This window comes from Colletotrichum siamense (assembly GCF_013390195.1).
Source record: "Colletotrichum siamense strain Cg363 chromosome Unknown KSG_Cg363_contig04, whole genome shotgun sequence".
Taxonomy (NCBI): domain Eukaryota; kingdom Fungi; phylum Ascomycota; class Sordariomycetes; order Glomerellales; family Glomerellaceae; genus Colletotrichum; species Colletotrichum siamense.
This window is the reverse complement of record NW_023501017.1, coordinates 5,116,376-5,136,538: the sequence shown is the minus strand read 5'-3', so window position 1 is coordinate 5,136,538 and position 20,163 is coordinate 5,116,376. Positions and strand designations below refer to the sequence as shown.

The 20,163-nt window shown below is 54.6% G+C and overlaps 9 protein-coding genes across 9 annotated transcripts; 4 read left to right on the top strand and 5 right to left on the bottom strand.

The window, feature by feature from the left end:
• Positions 1-131: 131 nt before the first annotated feature.
• CGCS363_v007287 (putative transporter) lies at positions 132-1,854 on the bottom strand (the record flags this gene model as incomplete). Its single annotated transcript, XM_036639136.1, has 5 exons — positions 132-930; positions 998-1,170; positions 1,226-1,397; positions 1,454-1,590; positions 1,654-1,854. The coding sequence occupies 5 exons, from the start codon at positions 1,852-1,854 to the stop codon at positions 132-134; spliced, it is 1,482 nt and encodes a 493-aa protein (XP_036496109.1).
• A 2,301-nt stretch (positions 1,855-4,155) lies between these two features.
• atnN-13 (Aspercryptin biosynthesis cluster-specific transcription regulator atnN) lies at positions 4,156-6,101 on the bottom strand (the record flags this gene model as incomplete). The annotated part of the gene is made up of 3 exons (XM_036639135.1): positions 4,156-4,369; positions 4,419-5,975; positions 6,052-6,101. The coding sequence occupies 3 exons, from the start codon at positions 6,099-6,101 to the stop codon at positions 4,156-4,158; spliced, it is 1,821 nt and encodes a 606-aa protein (XP_036496949.1).
• Positions 6,102-7,689: 1,588 nt separating this feature from the next.
• On the top strand, positions 7,690-8,367 carry ohr (Organic hydroperoxide resistance protein; the record flags this gene model as incomplete). The annotated part of the gene is made up of 1 exon (XM_036639134.1): positions 7,690-8,367. The coding sequence occupies one exon, from the start codon at positions 7,690-7,692 to the stop codon at positions 8,365-8,367; it is 678 nt and encodes a 225-aa protein (XP_036496472.1).
• A 382-nt stretch (positions 8,368-8,749) lies between these two features.
• Positions 8,750-9,625, bottom strand: CGCS363_v007284 (uncharacterized protein; the record flags this gene model as incomplete). The annotated part of the gene is made up of 1 exon (XM_036639133.1): positions 8,750-9,625. One exon carries the CDS (start codon positions 9,623-9,625, stop codon positions 8,750-8,752), a length of 876 nt encoding a protein of 291 aa, XP_036496473.1.
• Positions 9,626-10,588: 963 nt separating this feature from the next.
• CGCS363_v007283 (Secondary metabolism regulator LAE1) lies at positions 10,589-12,181 on the top strand (the record flags this gene model as incomplete). The annotated part of the gene is made up of 8 exons (XM_036639132.1): positions 10,589-10,705; positions 10,839-10,956; positions 11,011-11,033; positions 11,079-11,208; positions 11,260-11,297; positions 11,350-11,387; positions 11,439-12,080; positions 12,145-12,181. The coding sequence occupies 8 exons, from the start codon at positions 10,589-10,591 to the stop codon at positions 12,179-12,181; spliced, it is 1,143 nt and encodes a 380-aa protein (XP_036496470.1).
• A 51-nt stretch (positions 12,182-12,232) lies between these two features.
• On the bottom strand, positions 12,233-12,825 carry CGCS363_v007282 (putative ankyrin repeat protein; the record flags this gene model as incomplete). The annotated part of the gene is made up of 3 exons (XM_036639131.1): positions 12,233-12,415; positions 12,455-12,595; positions 12,673-12,825. 3 exons carry the CDS (start codon positions 12,823-12,825, stop codon positions 12,233-12,235), a joined length of 477 nt encoding a protein of 158 aa, XP_036496471.1.
• A 796-nt stretch (positions 12,826-13,621) lies between these two features.
• Positions 13,622-15,022, bottom strand: CGCS363_v007281 (putative transporter; the record flags this gene model as incomplete). The annotated part of the gene is made up of 3 exons (XM_036639130.1): positions 13,622-13,702; positions 13,756-14,754; positions 14,807-15,022. The coding sequence occupies 3 exons, from the start codon at positions 15,020-15,022 to the stop codon at positions 13,622-13,624; spliced, it is 1,296 nt and encodes a 431-aa protein (XP_036496468.1).
• Positions 15,023-15,750: 728 nt separating this feature from the next.
• Positions 15,751-16,830, top strand: CGCS363_v007280 (Methylglutaconyl-CoA hydratase; the record flags this gene model as incomplete). Its single annotated transcript, XM_036639129.1, has 2 exons — positions 15,751-16,172; positions 16,236-16,830. The coding sequence occupies 2 exons, from the start codon at positions 15,751-15,753 to the stop codon at positions 16,828-16,830; spliced, it is 1,017 nt and encodes a 338-aa protein (XP_036496469.1).
• Positions 16,831-17,936: 1,106 nt separating this feature from the next.
• CGCS363_v007279 (uncharacterized protein) lies at positions 17,937-18,395 on the top strand (the record flags this gene model as incomplete). The annotated part of the gene is made up of 2 exons (XM_036639128.1): positions 17,937-18,135; positions 18,208-18,395. 2 exons carry the CDS (start codon positions 17,937-17,939, stop codon positions 18,393-18,395), a joined length of 387 nt encoding a protein of 128 aa, XP_036496420.1.
• Positions 18,396-20,163: the final 1,768 nt, after the last annotated feature.

Here is a 20,163-nt window from a genome sequence, read left to right as displayed (position 1 = left end):
GAGTCAATTCCGTTGTATTACCCCTTCTGGACATTAGCTGCCTACATGGTGAACTATTACATGATGACTCCATCTAACTTCGACGGCCACCCATAGAACGCTAGGTCATCTCCCGTTCATCCAGTCTCTTCTTAGTAGACATAGAAGTTGGTGGCATTGGGGTCCTCCCGTCTCTTCTTGTTGTTCGTGCGGATCAGAGCCCACCTCATAAACCAGGCGCAGATGACAACACCGATGGAAAAGCCAATGCTCGCGCACATGGCTGTAAGGAATCGAGGGGAGTCGGAATCGGGCCAAAGGTATGGCGTGTAGATGCTAGCCGCATTACCCAACGTGTTCGCCATGGCAATCGCAACGGCCTTCTTCTCATCAGTCTGTCCGAGAACGGAGGAGGTCCATCCCAGAATCAGGTTATTAACACCATAGGTTGCGCCAACGAAAAGCATAATACCAGTATATCGCACAGCCATATTAAGAGACGCGACGGACATGACGAAGCCGATGCAGACGATGAGCTTGCTGATCGTGATGTGCCAGGTGCGCTCGTTGTACTTTCCGGATGACCAGGGAACCAGGACGGAAAAGAAGGCCGAGAAGACGTAGGGAGGGCAGGTGAGGACAAGGGTAACGGTGGTGTTGAACTTAAGGGTCTTGACGACGGTAGGGAGGAAGTTCTTGAAGCCGTTCGCGGACAAGTGGAGGTTGTCCATAAGGCAGAAGACCCAGGTGCGCCAGTCCATGCAAGCCTCGCTGAGACCCTTCCAGACAGAGGTGCCTTCGCGACGGTCGGTTGTGTCGTTGTAGATTCGGGTGTGGGCAAGTTGACGTTCCTCTTCATTGAGCCAACGGGTTTTGAGGGGGCTGTCGGGCAACAGGAAGAAGGCGAAGAAAGCGACGAGAATAGAAATGGCGCCCTGGATGATGAAGAGCCTGCGAAAAGAAGTGTCAGCCAGAGGGCGCTGATTGCGAATTTCAGAAAACATAGTCTCAGACTCACCATTGCCAGCCATGAAGACCCCTCATGCCGTGCATCTCAGAAAAGATGGGGGCGGCAATCAGACCCGAAAATGCAGACGCTGCCATGTTTCCAGTGTAAAAGATGGCCATGCGACTTGAGACCTCCTTGCGCGTGTAGAACATGGAAAGCATGTACAAGGCACCCGGGTAGAACTATGTCGCATTGTTAGTATACCGCCTCAATCTCAACATTGAATTAGTCACTCACAGGCGCCTCGGTAATTCCGAGAAGGAAGCGGCAGACAAGCATGGTGGCAAAGTCGTGGCACTTGTATGTCAGCAGACTGACAACGGACCATGCCATCATAAAGCCAGCCATGTACCACGAGGGTCGGACTCTGTTAAGAATCATGTTGGAGGGGACCTGGCCACAGAGGTAGCTTTTGAGTGGTTAGTAAGTCTGACGCATCATCCTGATGATTACGAAAGCACTTACCCGACGAATAGAATTGATACGCAGGTATTGTACTGTTGTCCCTTCAGACCTAAGTCTTTATCGAGCCCGTTGAGCTTGCCATTAATCATGGCGTTTCGGTCCAAGAAGTTGAGAAAGTACATCACCCAGAGGATGGGCTGTGTGAGGTCAAATCAGTTACTCCTCAGAGATGAAAATCCGTGGCCGTCAAAGCAACATACGAGAATGTACCAGTCAATCTTCTTCACCAGTGCAATTTCTCTGGGGTCGGTCTTAGTGTGGGCGCCAAACTCATCCACCTTCTCGATGGCGGGCTGCTTCATAAGCGCCGGATCATCGGTTGTCAGGACGTGTTCCATCTGGTTGACTCCGACCTTGTCCTGAGGCGAATCGGGCCTGCCGGTGTGGACGTTGGTCGCCATCTCGACGCTTGGCGTTGGCGAAAAGTCCGGTCAAAGAGAGCAAGACACGCGATGCCTGCTAAAAAGTCCAACAAGCCTGGACAAACTTCCAGTCTCGAGCTAACGGTGCCGGGGAACTGCTGTCGACAAAAGATGCCTAAGAGATTCGCAGGTTGAAGGACGAGGTAGGATCAGAAACCAGCTGGAGGCAGCTTGGATATATATCCCCATGTTTACGAACCCCATTCCGAACAGGCCCATGTATATCCACCGTTCGCAGCCATCGCGTCGGGTCCAGATGAACGGCGTTAGGCCAGCTTGATTGGTGGAGTCGAGGAGCATCCCCATGGGGTAGATGGGGTACGGCAGCTTATCCGCGAGTGCGGAGTGCGGGGAAGAGGAGCCAGCCAAGACCTCTTTTAAAAGGGCGTTCACATCCCGAACTAGAGCAAACGCCTGAGGTGCAGATATTAGACTCCCTTTCACGGCTCGGCGGTCAGGGTCTAGTACCGTGGCGTCTACAGATGATCCAGGGCTTCTGCGAGGTCGTATTGTGAAGGCCGCCATTGCTCTCGCGTCAGTTTTGTTGAAATACAGCGCGTTACTCCATCGACCATTTACATTCCAGGTCATGCAATACCTTGTTCGACTATGGCTGGAACTCCTCGCACGGGTCTCCCCCTCGACACTGAGGCACTCAAATGTCTCTCAGTGTCACTACTTCTTCTCCTAGATGACAAGTTGAAACTATCATGACAGGTTGGCACCAGACCCAAAGCGGCGCAGCACCACGATGTCCCCTGTCGGTACCTGCCACCCCAACTCTGGGAAAGCTTGGCGGTGATGGCGTTTCTACGCCTTTTCCCCGTCACACCACCTTGGCCTTGGGCCGGTATGCCAAGGCAATAGCGGAAAACAGCACGGAAAACCTCGTTTTCTGAACGGAAAATGCTCGTTATCTTGGTTCTTTCCAAGCTCTTCCAAGCACTTGGCCGCGTAGATCATCAGCCACGTCTGGGCAACATCTCCCTGGACAGGAGCTTATTTACACGATATTTAATCTCGGAAAAGCTCACGTTTTCTAGAACTAACTCACGAACGGAGACGCGGATGTTGAATGAGCTGGCTGTTGGTCAGTGTTGCTAGTCATCTGCCATGTAGTCCCAGGAGGCCGCTTGAATCATTTCGATGTTTGTGTAAATGCATGCAGGTTGCTGACCCACGGTGGATGCTATGCTCCCAATTGTCTGCATACACATAACCCCACCAAACGGCACTAGACGGAGTAGTATTCGGCTGGTGACCCGTACAATATCCATTGTAGATGGACATATCCGCATTCCTGGAGATAAGCGTGAGTCAACTCCAGATCTCGCACGACGGACGCCATTTCATAGGTCTGGGGCATTCTACTCGGACCCAATTGCAACATCAAACCTACCAACACGTTTGTTTAGTGGGGTTGGTTGGGGTGCAGGTGACTCTCCCCTTCTCCAGTCTCCTCTTTGACAGGGTTGCAATGCGGAGTGACAGTGCAGGGTTCGAACACATGGGCTTTTGGCCGCTAGATGTCGGCTCCGTTCCCCGTGACTAGCCCCGAGTGCTGCTGCTTCGCAGACAGCCAAATATCTGAAAAGAGATGGGGGCCCATGGCATGCCATTCGGACTTAGAGACCGCGGATCTACGCTTAATGGCACTTAAGGAGGCATCCAATCATTTATCAGACAGCATGCCAGCACACTGCATCTTCATGGTTCGAACTTTGCTTGGTGGGCATGGTGCCGTGCTTTTCCAAGGAGCATAACCCGTCGCCATGGGCCGCATCTGCGTTGGCGTTCATCTCTTGTTACTCCTTGGCATCCTTGGGCTTCTTCCGAAAGTCATAAAGCCTTACACAGCCGCCTGCTAGATTTCCTTCCGTAGGTCTTTCCATACCCTCGCCAAGGGGGCTAATCCAACAGTCCCGTGGACACGGGTCGCACACGATTGGACACAGCCACCAGACATTAGGGAGGCGTGGAAACGGATAAGCACAAACGACAGCGGGTGTGGCTTGCTTTGAGTCCCCCCCAGTGCTACCGGAGCTACATCTAGGTCACGTCTCACAACTAGAAGATAGCGTATCTTGAGACCAAGACATCGGATACCTATTCCTCTAGTGACAAAACCTTCAGTACATTAAGTAGGTTTGCTCAATATTGTGACAAGAACGAAACCCCTGGCGAGTTCAACTTGGCATGATCCAAATTTTTGATAGAATGTATCCGGAAAACTCCACGCTAATCCCAAACCGAAACAAAGACAATAAAGCTACAGGCGTCTTACACGAGGCAGATCTCACCTTGTGTAGACCTTGAGAAATTTACATCCCACGAGTAGGCACCGGCCACAGACTTCATCCGTGATCTCGGCATCTCTGTTCGCTGAGACTCAAGCTCGACAAGAAACTGATCTGCTTCTATCAAACGTGGGTCGATCAGCGCAGGCTCAATCCATCTGGGCTCCTGTAGAGCCTTCGGGCTCGAATTATCATTCCTTGGATCGTTAGCCATTTATTCGAATGCCCCGGTAATTGAATACTCACTTGATTGGAGCTCTCCTCTTCACCGGAACCACTTCCTCGGGCGGACAACTTCGTATGACGACAAATTCGGTGAAGAGGTCCACGCCGCCTTCTGGATTCCGTTGGTGAAACCCAACCACCTTCCCTGTCACCCTCTCTCCTCGGACCCATTTTTGCTCATTTTCCGCATCCATAGACACGTCTATGACTCTGGTATTCCTTGGAGGCCAAGATGTTGACGGGAGAGCCGTCGGTCTCAGGTAAGCGTCCAACACGATCGAATGTTCAATCTCAACCATCCTCCGGGCTACCGCAACCAAGCTGTCCATTTCCCACAAGCTTTCACGCGGAAGGCTCAGCAAGGGCATCAACTGCAGAATCTGTAACCTCGTTTCGAAGTGGCGACATGTGCAGACGATCGAAAACAGCATGGGCAAGAACCCAGTCTCGAATGAAAACTTTGGCGACAAGCTGGACAGGTGTCGTAGCCGCGTGTCAGGCGAGATCTCGTCGGCCGTGTCCTTCAAAGCCTTGGCAACCCTTTTGAAGTTGTCCACGTATTGGTCGAAGCCGCATTCATCGCCGCAAAGAGCGAGGTTCAACCATATCCTGCAGCATTCGTACCGCGTGATCAGGAACCCTCGTAGTAGCTTCTGCCGGTCGTCCTCGGCGTCTTTCGCGACTGGATCATAGAGTACTCGGCTGTTAAGACTGGAAAATAAGTCATGCCATACATCTAGCAGATGGTTAATATGGCTTTGTGAGTCGAGGACATGTCCAGGCACAGGACTGTCCCTCGCAAGACCGGAGCGATAAGGATCCAGACGCTTCACAAACTGGAAATTGCGGTTGTAGATGTCATCGATCATCAGCTGGGCGTCGTGGTATGTCGGGAAATACTCCGGGATCGGGCGCTCCAGCCCCTCGAGGTCCGAGCAATCTGACTTCTCCCCAAAGAAAAATGACAACTCGACAAGTCTTCGAAACAACGGGAGAAGATGCTCCTCCATCCACGAAAAGTCTCGGCACACACTTCGTAGAATCGCCACACCGTGCTTGCAGTGTCTTACGGCGGCTTCGCGGTTTGCCTGCAGGAACTCAATGCAAATAAACAAGACGCACACAATCAGCACGATAGGTTGCTTGTCGCGTGTCTGAATGGCCTTGAGCTCGTTGATGGCCGCGTTGTAGTGTTGCAGAGCAAAGCTCTGGTCTTGCAAGTGTAGGCGCCGCTGCGGCTGCGGGGAGCCTTCGATTTGTTCGTATAGATTGCTGATGGCGACGAGAGAATGCCTGACGGACGGCTCGAACGTGCTGAACTGCATGACGATGTGCGTCCAGAAGTAGGGGTCCACGGTGCCGGAAAGAAAGGGACCAACAGTCTCGCAAAAATACTGCAGCGCTCGGCCCTCAGTCTGGCTAGTGACACCGTAGAATACACGGTGTGGTTGGCTCGTTGGGACCTCCAAGACTGCCTTGGCTGTTGATGGCGGCTGTTGATAACCATCGCATTTACGCCCGGTAGAGAGACAGCGGGTGCATGATGGTTTTGTCTCGTCACACTTGACTTTGCGGATCCTAGGGAGCGTTGGTCTCATGCACATCGAGCAACTCGTAACTGGCTAAAAAAACTAGGTCGACAACTCTGACTTACTTGCAGGTTATGCATCCCGTTCGGACTTTGCGGCTGCCTTTGCGCGCCATGCCGGCAAGATGCGGGGTTTCGAGTCTTTTTCAAACAGATGAACCAGACCCGATGTGAAGCTTCGTAAACCAACGGCGACTAGCGAGTGATCATGTCTGGTTGGAGTTTCAATTCAGTAATAAGAAGTCCCCCTTTGTTGCAGACTTGGTTGGCTGAGGTGTGGTGGGAAGATCCATGAGTCTGAGCGCCTCTCCCGAGTTGAAAAGGGTGACGGGGTGAGATCTTATCTGATCCACTCATTTGAGATGAAGTGGGGTTAGCAAGGGTTGAATCCGATCAGGCCAATGCCAGCCTGCGGTTAAAATGTTGCCTATTCCTAATCCCCTTGCTGCCTCTTGGCACCCGGCCTGATCCTCTCTGGGTGCAACGGGGAACGGCGTCGTGGTACCACAGAAAATCTTCAACAGCATGGAGTCTGCGAATGGTGTTGTATCGGCCTGCTGCCCGGTTCTTTTGCTGCTTCTTTTTGGTATAACAAGCACACCAACTCGGCCGAGTGTAGGATCACGGACCCCGAGAATGGCAAGAATGAAGACGCAGCGAATCGTTCGGCACAGCTATTTAGGGCCCACATGCTGCGATGCGACTCGAAAACAGGATTGGCGGAGGTACGCTTATGCTTATTATTAGAGGAGCCCTATGGAATCAATGGTCCCGATCGGGGCCGTGCCGCAGCTCCTTCAGGCAGCCGTTTCGTGTTCTATAGCAGACTGGGGACTCAGCCCTACGAATGTTCATCTGATTTCGCTTCATTTGCAGTGAACTCTGTAATCTGAACTCACAGTATGGCGGTGTTCCTGCTCCCCAGCTATGGCAAATGTTCAAGATCCGCAACGTCTTCTACGGTGATCATTCTCTCAATGGATCATCGCGCCATCATCACAATCTCAATTGCCCTGTGAGAGAAGATCAGAGGGTCCTTGAGGTAGACTAGCAAGGGGGGTTCGTGGGCTAGGCTTTTTCAACACTCCTCGTTCGGCCCCTCCACCCGGAAGCGTCGGATGGCCGGCCTTTGCAGGCAAAATCCCGGCTAACCTGTGCGATGTTCTTCACGCATCGCGCCTGTGCCTTCTGACTATTGCCTAAACTCCTATTAATATGCAGCAACTCTAAGGCCTCATGTCCTATCAAGAGCTCGCTAGATCAGATATAATTGAAGCTATCGATCCAATTGGAATCTGAATATTTTGAGGTTTGAAAGTACCATGGGGTTGGCGTCTTCCGCTGCCCTGTTCCGCTGTCAACTCAGCCCATCTGCAGATGTCACGTAGCCTCAAATGCAAAATAAGTATTCCAACACCAACGCCTAAAACATTCAAACTCCCCTATGTTGGGAATACTTCTCTTTTATGAAATCGGCTAGGTGACTCAGCAGCCTCCGAAATAGGTCTCAGGTCTGAGGGCCGTAATACTTGACGTCTACTACGTCACCGTGACCAGCACATTCTTGGATCCACAATTGCATTCCGGCGCCCAAGCTGCAATAAAACAAAAACATGAATGCTTGAACCCAATCTCAAGTTCACATCAGAATTTCATCTACATTTCGACGCTCTCTAAACACTTAATCTTGACAAAATCACCACGATGGCATCCTCTCTCCGCTCTCTCAGACTGGCCCAGCGCGTCCCGCAAGCGCTCACCCGCGCTGCCCCGCGGCCACTTACACCCAGCATCACCATCGCCCAACAGACACGCCGCCTCCTCAACACTGACACGGCGCCCGTACTCTACAGCGCGCGCGCCAAAGTCGTCGGCGCGCGGACGGGCCACGTCGAGGGCGACGACCTCGTTGTGGACCTGACGATGGCGAAGGCGCTCGGCGGCGCGGGCGACAAGGGCAAGACGAACCCGGAGGAGCTCTTCGCGGCGGGCTACGGCGCGTGCTTCCAGAGCGCGATGAACGCGTCCGCGGCGAGCATGAAGATCACGATGCCCAAGAAGCCCGAGGACTCCATCGTCGACACGACGGTGCACCTCGTGGGCGACATGAAGAAGCTCGACATGGGCATCCGCGTGGAGATGAAGGTGCGCGTCAAGGGACTGAGTGATGAGGAGGTGCAGAAGGTTGTGGACAAGGCGAAAGAGGTGTGTCCGTACAGCAGGGCCACGAAGGGGAATGTGACGACGACGATTGAGGTGGTCAAGTTTGGTGAGGGTGGAGGTTCCAAGGGATCTGAGGGCTCAAAGGGTGCAGACGGCTCCAAGGGCTCAGAGGGAGAGATTGATGGGGTGAGGCCTAAGGGTCACAGTGACTATCAATGAGGTCACTAGGAAGATACTTTGAGTGGGCATGAGAGTTACACTCGGTCTCTCATATGAGGACCTCACTGTTCCACTATAGATAAAAACATTCGCACTAATAATACAACCCGGCATGAATTCCAACCTCATCATTCCATGACCATCAGCAGTGTCGATGGATTCGCATTCAATAACCCCATCAACGTGAAGACAGGCTTTTCCAAAGTTTCCAGAGTCTTCAAACCTCAAACCCCCGAGAATATCCATTCAAATGACTTCACCAGTCATCCCCCCCGAGATTCGCGTTCGTCTTGCCAATTTATTTGTACATATGAGGTGGCGAAGGCGTACATGGTTGCAGAAGAATCTTCATAGGCGTTCCTTCAGCAACCAACTCCTCATCTCATTGGTGCCATCGTTGCACGTCGGAGCTCGGCTGCCGTGGCTGCACGTGTTGCAAAGGCACATCGGCTGCCGAATAAGACCCCTGGTCTCGATTGACGCCCTGTGCATATGCCACAGGATTCTGACCACTGCTACCCTCGCCGTAGTTAGGCACTTGGTGACCACGGTCGTAGACGGGGTATACAGTGCCGTAGGGTGGTTGATAATCCGCGCGGTCTTGATACACTTGACCATTGATACCTCCATGGCGGGATACTTCGTACCTCGGGCTGAAGTCGGTATACACAACGGGAGCGGGTACTTGATAATATCTCGGGCCTTGAAGAACGGGAGCAGGCGGTCGCTGGCGTTGGCTGTTGTCGCCCCTGAAGTCCTTTATCTTCGGAAGAGGAGGAGGTAGCGTCCCTGCGCGATCGAGAAGGTTTTGCCTCTGAACTGGATCTTCTACTATTGACCACGCATACCCATATTTCTGCATCCCATGCCAGACGTTGTCAAGCTCCGGAAGGATTCTGTCCCTCTCTGCCACGTTGCCTTCCGTGCGGTAGTTTCTGGGTTCAGCAGTGAGCCGCGGGTGGAAGGGGTACCACGGAGCCTCCACAGCCTGCAGTCTGGGCGGCATGTCCACTTGGTAGACATTGGCGTACATCGACGGGAGTAGATCCCGGTCGTCTCCCAGGACGTGATAGATGCTGATGTCATTGGCGGGCGGGGCAGGCTGAATGTTGACGAAGACCCGGGCAGGGCGGATGTTGTTGGCGGCCGGGGAAGCAGGGAGGGGAACCTGATCCGGCGAGGAAGAGGGACGAACTGTCGACGATCTCCTAGCCTCGGAAGCAGGTGTGTCCTCTCTGAGTTCGGGGTCGATGTCCATGGGTTGAATGGGCGCCGCTGCTTTAGGCCTTTTCTTATTCCCAGGCATTTTGGAGACTGCGATTTGTGAGTTGTGTAGTATAGAATTATCAAGCTGACGAGGTTTTGATCCGTTGGAGCAGAAACTGAAGGAATAGTCGCGTGCTCCCCAGAGCCGGAATGAGGGTCAAACATATGCAGAATCTTTATGGTCGAAGAAAACTTCGGGCCATGGAGGAAGCCTTTGCAAAGCTTGCAAAAGAATTTTCTGTCTCCTGCCAGGAAAACGCCAAAGCCTATTTGCCCGATCCATACATGTCGTTCTAATTGCGTTCCAAACATGGTCTTCAAGCTGCGATATCGTGAAGCTCGTAGCACACATATCACCTCAACTCCAATGACAAATGTCGGCATTTGATGTGTTCCAATCACTTATCATCTCCAATGAGATCAACGCTTCCACAATGTCTTTCCTTATTCTTTATATCGAAATTTACTGCTCTAGAGTCTCTACTACAGAAATCGCGAACGGTATTTGTCCAGGAATGAACATCACCTATCTGACCCGACACCATGGATACTTTTGTCAACTTGCAGCTCACCCTGGCCGCCAAGCGAAACCTTTCCATTGGCTTAAATTCGGTACCCTGGGGGGTTGTCAGCTGCGACCAACACACCAACAGGTTGGTCTCTGACAAGCAGCAAACAAGCGGGTCAGTCGGGTTGGGTTCCAACACGACCAAGAAAATCCACCGTCAGAAATTTGGTAGCGGTCAAAAAGGTGGTCTGTCCCGCCGGGCGTAGGCTGTTGGTTCACTTTGGTTTGTGTTCTCTTTCCTTTTCTCAATTTGGCTGGGCTGTCGTACAACAGGAAAGTGCTGTTGGAACGACCAAAGGTTCTAGGTGTATTTTTAACGGTGTGATCAGAAGGAGAGACGCCAATCCAGCTTTTCCGCCCCCAAAGCTGCGCAAAGTTTCTGTCAGGATGGACGATTCGACCCGACAGTCTGGTAACGCCGTCGGCACTACGGTCGCACCTGTAGATCCACCTCCGGCAGTTGACCATGATGCAGAGATTGAGCCTGAGGACGAGGGATTTGGTGTTCGTCATTCTTCTGAGCGTCACATTCATCTCACCCCTCTAATATGTGTATGCAGGACTTGGACTCTATCCCAGATGATCGGATGTTGGTTTTCCAGAAGCATTATCTATTATCAGTTGATGCCCGAGGCAGGCCGACAGCGACATTGATACTGATGAAGCCAGGTCATCCTACACGCGATCAATAACGTCAAGTGTCTTTGATTACCCGGTAGAATACGGGCGACGATACCATGCCTACCGCCAAGGCAGTATGTCCTACCGCTCCTTCATCTTCCGCCACTCTTTCTAATAAGCTTCAAAAGCCTACGCATTTCCAAACGACGAGGTTTGTGTCCTGACGGCCCCCAAAGGGCAGCTCTAATCCCTGCAGCCCGAACTGAACCGTCTTGATCTGGCTCATATCCTCATGTTCAAATCCATCGGCTACCGACTATATCTCGCTCCCATTAGACCAGAAACGACCCAGAGAATACTGGATATCGGGACCGGAACAGGGATCTGTACTCCTCTTCTTCCCCCGGTAGCGTGTGTGGTCTAATGATGCTTCCCAGGGGCAATTCAAATGGCTGATAAATTTCCACACGCTGAAGTAAGACTGCCCGGAGATGAAGGATTCTTGAACAGGAGCTGAGTCGCCTCAGGTCATCGGGACAGATCTGAGCGCAGTCCAGCCGGAATGGTAACACCCCTTCCGCACCCATCCCAACCAGTTTCTGACCACAAAAGACAGGCTCCCCTCCAACGTCAAATTTATCGTCGACGACGTCGAAAGCGCCTGGATCGACCCCAAGAAGTACGACTACATTTTCGTCCGCTACATGCTCGTCTCCATCGCGGACTGGCCGCGCCTGATCTCCAACATCTATGAGTTAAATCTTCCCTCATCCTACCCCCTCCCCTACTCCATCCTGGATCATAGCCTCAAATATCCTAACATCAGAACAAATAGCCACCTCACCCCCGGCGGCTACGCCGAGTTCCAAGACATGAACGGCCTCTACTACGCCGACGACGCCACCTACCCGCCCTCTTCATCCCTCTCGCGCTGGAACGCGCGCTTCGTCGACGCCTGCGAGGCCATGGGCCGCACCGCGCGGCCCGGCCCGGCGCTTGAGGGCTGGGTGCGCGCGCACGGCGGGTTCCGCGGGGTGACGCACAAGCGGTTCAAGGCGCCGATCGGGCCGTGGGCGCGAGATCCGCACTTCAAGGATGTTGGGGCGCTGAATTTGCGCCAGCTGCTCGAGGGGCTGGAGGGGTTCAGTTTGAAGGTGTTTTGCGGGGTGTTGGGGTGGGAGGAGGGGGATGTGAGGGAGTTGTTGGAGCGGGTGAGGGCGGAGTTGGGAGGAGGGGAGATGCATGTTATGTTTGATCAGTGAGTCTTCTTCTCGTGCTTGTGTGGCGAGGTATGAGGATGGAGATGCTGACGATGGTGATAGTCATGTTGTGTATGCGCAGAAGCCGGGTCTGCAGTGAAATAATAACGGTATCCCATGATGTGAATGTCGCTTTTACGTTACGCGTAACTCAAGCCTTCACCTCCGCCTTCCCCCTTCCAGGCGCTCCCTCAAATTTCGCCTGCCACCTCTCCTCCTGCTTGAACATCGCGACGCAGGCCAGCGCGCTCGGGTTGCCGTAGTCCGGGTCCGCGCCTCCCTCAAGTAGAGCCTTGTTGGTCTTCGCGTCAGCTCTCGCATCATACCAGTAAAGCTGATGCCAGCAACAATTAGTAGTTGACAAAAAGCTCACCTCAATCACCTCGTCCTCCTTCTTAAACACCGCGCCGGCAAGCGGGCTCTGGCCCCTGTCGTTGAGCCGGTTGGGGTCCGCGCCGTGCTGGATGAGCAGCTTCACGAGGGCGGCGTGGCCGTGGTATGCGGCGAGCATGAGCTGTTTCTCGTCAGCTATCATCCGCACTCGTGAAAACTCAGGCGGAATGGCCGAAATTGTAAGAGAGGGATCCGTACCAGTGTGTCGCCCTTCTCGTTGGTCATGTTCGCAGGCAGCCCCGCGGGTAAAGCCTGCTGGAAGAGCGCCATGTCGCCGGCGCGCGCGCCGTCGTACAGGCGGCCCGCGAGGGCGATGGCTTCCGGGGGGAGGGTCTGGGAGGCGGGATCCATTGTTTGCTACGGACTATCGCGGTCAATCTTGCGGACGTTTGTGGTTGATGCGTGAGTGAGTTGGATGGAGATGGTGATTGTGAGCCGAGGTTGTGGTCTGGAGACCCACCGTGGTTCGAATCCGCTGGGTGGTGTTCTTACCGAGATCTGTAACGATTCCTCTGTCCAATTGAAGTATGTACGACTTAAGAAGCCTGTTAGAATATCTTGTTGGATGAGACTATGATATTGGGCACGTGAATATGGAGCTGGATAAGTCGGCCGGCGTTCGGGATGGCGGGGTGAAAGCTCGAAGCTCGGGGTTGACGAGTGAGAGAGCGGATGACGTGAAGGAAGGTCATCCCGGGGCCCACAGCTTCAGCGGGGAGCTGTTGCTGGAGTGCAGAACTTGGGGGCTGCTGGGGCTGGTTGCGACCAATCATGGGCTTCTTATTTGGGCCGAGTGTGAACACCTCGTCTCACTTGATCAGATGAGCCTTGAAATGTTCACCGGCAAAAGGCTTTGAGCTTTTCTAACCTCAAATTCACTCTGAATGATTAGGGCCGATGAGATTGGTGAGTGAGAGTCTGCAGTGTACTTGCGGCGCTGACTCGTCTGAGGGAGGGCTTATACCCGCTAACAAAGTACTCAACCACACTCTTAATCTCATCGTATTGTTCATGGTAAATTTTATTTTGGCCTGACATTGTCCCGAATCTTCATTTCCACGACTACTTCGGAGCCTATTTCTTCCGAAATCACCTCACACCTGACAATGAGAATGAGATTATTCGAGATGGTCAGCATAGTCCATCCTCATCCCGCCGCGACAGCTTCGCTTGCCTTCAAAGCTCCAACAACGGCAAAACAGATTAACGGAGAGACAATGTATGACATCTACGAGACTGTTAGCAATTAAATCAATCACACAAATCTTATGCCAAACGTACCGTCAAAAACTTGGCAATCAACATCTTCTGCGCCTCGTCCGACCCCTCGCAGTCCGCCAGCGCCGACAACTTCATCGCCGACGGGCCCGTCGGCATGAGCATCAAGCAGAACCACAGCAGTGCATCCTTCGTCAGCAGGTCCGTCTTGCTAGCTAGCCCGTAAATCACCCCAATCGAGATGATGGGCCACACTACGAACCGCACGACAGTGACCGCCAGGAACGGCACCATGGGCACGTGGCTCTCCTTGGACTCGGACCCGTTCTTGAATTGCAGCAGCGCCTTGGAAAGCTTCACGCCCACAACGATGACCTGCAGCGTCGCGAAGAGGTCGCCGACGTTCTTCAGTGCTGATGTCAGCCACGCGTTGAGGTAGCCGCCGGCCTCGGGCTCGGAGAAGAAGAGGCGGTGCAGCGCAGGGACGAGGCCGACGAGCGCGCCGAGGAGCGCGCCGATGACGGGGGCGTTGACGAAGCTGGAGAGGAAGCTGAGGCTGCTTTGGACGGGGGCAGGGAGGGCGGACCAGAGGCGGTTGGTGTTGCGGGCGAGGCGGTGCTGGGCGCGGGTGCGTTTGGCGACGACGCGGTGCGGGAGGAGGGAGGTTCGCTCGTCGCGCTCGAGGTCCTGGGATTCGACGTCGTTTTCGTCTTCGTCTTCGCTCGATTCGTGGTCGCCGTCCTTGTCCGGGGCTTCTTCTTCGTGGCCGTTGAGGAGCTTGGGCCCGAGGGCGAAGGTGAGGGAGTTGCCGATCATGGCGTTGACAAGGAAGTAGCTCTTGGCTTTGGCGACCACATCGGAGCTGTCGTCGATGGAACTCAGGATGCCAGTGGCGTCGAGTGATTGCACCAACAACAGAGGCAGACTGGTGGTGTTGTTGAACGCAATAGCTGGCGTCACCCAGTCGGGCATGCCCAGGACCTTGTTCAGGAACATGCCAATGCCGATTGACGCCGTCGTGTAAAAGATGGCCCATAATATGATGGGTACATAGCGTAGCCCCTTGTGATCGGTTAGGAGATGCCGGCCAAAGTCTTCATGACGGAACACCCACAGTCTCGAGGTCGAGTTGCGACCCGACATTCGTGATCAAGAGTGCCGGCAGGGCCATGCGGACGCAAAAGGTCGATATCTTCTTGCTACTCTGTCCATCGAGAAGACCATACTGCGCGGCAATCACACCGACGGCGATGGTCAACAGCACCGATAAGGAGGCCTGGAAGGCTCCCAGGAAGGGGACGAGGACGCTTTCTGCCGTGTTATCCGACATGGTGTATTGTCAAAAGATTAGACGAACAGGCTCTATCCCATCCTAGACGGGAGGCATGGTGGGACTTTTTAAGGGCGAGAGATAAGGCACGCGACATGCCGTCAAACCGAAGCAGAAAGCTGAGCTTGCGCAGGGACAGAAGATGGCTTGGCGCTTGCAGGTTTCTGTGCTTGGCACCAGGAATGAGGAGCTGCACGAGGGCAAGGACGTCACTGCGCACGTGCCAAGGCGCCCCCTTGAACCCATCGAGATGCTTCATCTCGGCTGCTTTCAGGCGGTCTGTCTGTGGTGTTTTGGAGTGTTTTATCCCATCGAGATGATTTCCAGGAATTTGGGACCAAAGTGATGAGCCGTACAAGCACGATAGAGGAACGGTCCCAGGAATTCGGTGTTAGGGTGAAAGTTGACCGAAGCTCGGACCGTGCCTCGTGGCAGCTCGGTGAAGCTTCTTGCTGCCTTTCACCGAGAGCCGGGCAATAGCCACTCACAGCGCAATGTTCGTCTGAGGTCTCCATAAATAACCGAGCAAAGCCGACCCGCCAGAACGTCATCGCATTTTCACCAATCGAGCTCTTTCCTCGGTCCGCCCAAATTGAGCTCTCGCAGCAACCAACACAGCCGCCCCTCCAACGGCTCAATCGAACTCAATTGGAACCAAAGGACGCATTCCTTCTTCTCACATATTCTTTTACCTATTCCCACGACCCGATACCCCAGAGACAGCAACAATGCCTCCCCGCCTCGCCTCGCTCCGTCTCGCTGTCCGCATCCCGCGGTGCTCCTCCTCCTCTAGACCGGCCGCGGCCCTCTACTCTACCGCTACCGCCGCCGACTCCAACCAGCCGCTGATAACCGTCACCCAGCTTCCCGCTCCCGGCTCCGGCCACATCCGCATCCTCGAGCTCAACCGCCCGAAGGCCCGCAATGCCATCTCCAAGGCCTTGCTGTCCCAGCTGCGCGCCGAGATCGAGGATGTCCACGCCCAGTACACCGAGACGGGCGACGAGGCACCCGCGAAGCAGATCTTTGGCGGAGCAGCGGGGAAGGACGTCAAGGGCCCGACGCGCGCCTTGATCCTCGCCAGTGCCGTTGAGACGAGCTTCTGCGCCGGCGCTGATCTGAAGGAGCGCCGCGGCTTCTCTCAGGCGGAGTACGTTACCCTCCAAACCACCCCCCTAAAGACCGCCATGACACTGACACAAACCCTCAACAGGACCGACGAGTTCCTCGCCAACCTCCGCAGCACCTTCACCTCCCTCCAGAACCTCCCGATCCCCACAATCTCCGCCATCTCCTCCCTCGCCCTCGGCGGCGGCCTCGAGCTCGCCCTGTCCACACACTTCCGCGTGCTCTCCTCCAACGCGCTCGTCGGCCTGCCCGAGACGCGCCTCGGCATCATCCCCGGCGCCGGCGGCACCCACCGCCTGCCCGCGCTCATCGGCCTCTCTCGCGCGCGCGATCTCATCCTCACCGGCCGCCGCGTGTCCGCGCCCGAGGCGTACTTCCTCGGCATCGCGGACCGGCTGGTCGAGATCACGCACGACGAGGCCGAGAAGGCGGGCGAGGGCGACAAGGACAAGGGCGCGCTGCTGGTCGCGCGGCGGGCGGTGCTGAGTGAGGCCGTGAGGCTGGCCGGCGAGATCTGCGAGGGCGGGCCGATTGCGATCCGCGCGGGCTTGCAGGCTGTGAACTGGGCGAGGGAGGAGGTGGAGAATAAGATGTATGAGAGGGTTGTGGCGACGGAGGATCGGAATGAGGCGTTGAAGGCGTTTCAGGAGAAGAGGAAGCCTGTGTTCAAGGGACAGTAAAGAATGTGGGATTTAGATGTAAAAGAAAAATAGGTGGGAATGTATGAAGATGACTTAGTGGTTCATACGACCACAACTTCAAGGCGAAGTCGTACCTCCGAATAACCGGGTTGCTCGTATCACCATGCCATGGGTAGTGAAAAACTCACGGCGAGTGCAATGTTGCCCATATTCAAGGTGTTGCTATGCCATCTCACGCCGTGCTAACCGCCGGCTCCGTCCCGAAGTGGACCTACCCAGGTATCCGTCTCCCCCGATCCCGCTCGGCAGACGCCCGGGCCTCCGGACCGATAGATCGAGATCGCAATCCGTAACCAAGTTAGCCAGTCTCCCGTTCCAAGATCTATCGGCCAGTGTCTTGATCCGCTGCCGTTTTCACCGGATCTGTTCTCTACTAGACCCAATCTGCCACAACAAGCTTAGCTAGACCTTCAGCTCATTCCCGCCTTCCCGTCCAAAAGGTCCAGACCACGGAAAGGCCGAGGTAATGCAAACAGCCTCCTCTCAACAAGCAACAGACAAACAGTGGTGTGATGCAGAGGTAGACATGACGTCATTACCTGCACCGATCCCCACGGCCAAATCTGCGGGGAACACCACCAGACGACGACCAAGCGACGATACCTTGAGAGTACCTCCTGCGATCGATGATGTAGGTGTGATACAATTGTCTCGCCGTGGCCCAGAACGTCATGGCGCACTCGCCTCGCCCCTGCACCCCGCCCTTTTCGTGGTGAGATGCACTGTTGCAGTGGGGTTGGGGGCCCTGAAGCCGCTGTGGTTGTGGTTTAGCATGTGCGGCTAAAGGAGCAAGAGCCCCGCGACCTCAGGGCGTGGTGCCTGCCTGCCACCTGCCATCTGCCACCTGCCTCCGCAGGGCGGAAGGCGCGATGACATCACCCCCAGCTCATAGGTAGCTTCCTCGAGCTCTCTCCTTCCGGTGTGAGTGTCATTCCTTCCCGCCTTTCATATTTGAGGATTCCTCTCCCTCACAACACCTCTCCCGTCCATCAATTTTCCTCAATACAAACACCAAAAAAGCTACTCAGTTGCGACTTTTGATACCCCAAAAAACCACCAATAAACCCCTAATAAATCCAACCAAAATGTCATTCCTCATCGAGACCGTCGGCCGCCGCATGGCCACCCTCCCCCGCGTCGTCCCCAGAGCCGTCGCCGTCGCCCCCAGACAATTCACCACCACCACGCCCGTCCACAAGTCAGCCACCGAGACGGTCAAGGACGGCCTGAAGACGGTCGACCGCAAGGTCAGCGACAAGCTCGTCGACGGCATCAACCTCGGCTGTAAGTCCTGCGTCTCCCCCTTGCTCCAGGATGTATGTAATGACAAAAGACGCTAACATATGACTCCCACAGCCTCCGTCGCGGAAAAGGTCAAGGAAGTCACCCCCAACTCGCAGGCCGAGGCCGCGGGCAAGGCACAGGAGCTCAAGGGCGAGGCGGCCGGCAAGGCACAGGAGCTGAAGGGCGAGGCCAAGGGCAAGGTCAACGAGGCCGCGGGCAAGGCGAAGGGTACCGCCGACCAGGTTAAGAAGAACATGTAAGCGATTGGAATGAAACGAAAAGCATGGCTCATGACATGGGGCATTTCATGAACTGCCCCCGACTGTAACACTATTATCATAAAACCTTCATAGCATGGGAAGGGGACCTGGGTCTACAAGGGGCGTTTTAAGCTAGCTCAATCAACGTTGCGATTGACGATCATTTCTACTCTTTCATACTGGTGCTTGGGCGCGTGTCGTTCATATGTCTGTAGAGGATCGATTGTCTTGATGCTAGAGAAAATGTCGATAACAGTAGGACTTTCCCACAGCAGCCCTTTTTAAGGCCGCACAGATCTTGGGCCACTGGTCTGCCACGCCGTTTCCTTATGTCGCTACATTGAAGTCCCGTCATCCGCAAGATCCATGTGGTCTTGACGTTGCTTCCGGTTACTTGACCATACTGGTCGCTACAGCACCGACTGCATCACGAGGTCAGGTAATATTAAACGGAGCTTTGGTAACTGAGAATGGTCACAATGGCAACGGCAATGATGCTTTTGAAGCCACTGGGGCTTACGCCTCCTCGTCCCAGACCATGGAGAACCCTCAAACAGTCGGCAGCCTCCAGGTCTCCATGTTACTAGGCATTGCAGCGTCTCAGGGTCTGTTAAAGTTCGCCCAGAAAAGGCCATAGATCCTTCTCATTCTGCATCGTGAGATGGAAAACAGGTACTCGACATCTGTCAACAACCATCTTATACCACGCCATTGAAGCAACCGATCACTCCAATATACCCCTGCTTCATGGCGATAAGGGTGTCACTGACAGGGTAGATCCATGAGGCCATCATCTAACTCTATTGCCAGTGCATGGATGACGATGTCCACTTTCCCGAGGGCCCGGTCTCTTAACCAACGACCACCACGCTTTCCAGCCCGCCGGTTTAGCTTCGCTTCTTCATCTGCACCCGAAGAACCATCCCGTATTTTAGCAGCGTCTGGCAGCTCGCTGCGGGCCCGAGTTGGGGGAGACGACCACGCTACCTGCATCACCGGCGCCACGGCCGTCTATCACTAGCTCGCTATCCGCGCTGTAGCTATCGAATTGTGGCGTTTGACAGCTTTCCCCGGCGCACGTTTCGCAGCTTTACAGCTGTTCCTCAACAAGTGACTTGGATTGTTTCCGCTGATAATACGATGTTTATCTCTGCCGGCAGCCCTGAGCCAAGTCCGCCATCACCTGCGCGTGGTGAGTGCCTGATATTAGAGACGGCATCGTTGGGCAAGGGGCAATACGGGCTTAGCCAGGGGAAAGCTGTTGATGCACCCACTGGACTTTGCATGCCAGCGCCAAGGGGCAAGGCACGGAAGGGAGAGGTTCAGGAACTTGCCCCTGAATCGTGGTTTCGAGTGTGAAGAATGGGACTAGGTGGTCTTTCTGAGGTTTAGGCTGCGCTGAAGGAAAGACAAGCTTCTTTTGCACATTCTTCAGATGCTATTACTCCAGCGGCATAATTACTAGGAAACCTAGGGACTGCCCAGATGGTCTTTCCGTGGCCACGGTGACTCCCCAGCTGGATTAGCAGCTAGCCCGCTCCTAGAAACCAAGTGAGACATCGTGCTCCAGAACAATGGGCCCCAACCACACAGCATGTGCAAAAGATGCGCGATGTTGTTCCTTTTTCTAGGCAAAACATAAGCTGGTCCCTTTGCCCCAGCCCTACTGCCCCGATTGGCTGGGCTCTTTGCCTCTGCTGATCCCGCGCCCAGACATATGTTATCCTCGCCGATCTACGGTGTGCCATGTTGATGTGCATTCCATTCC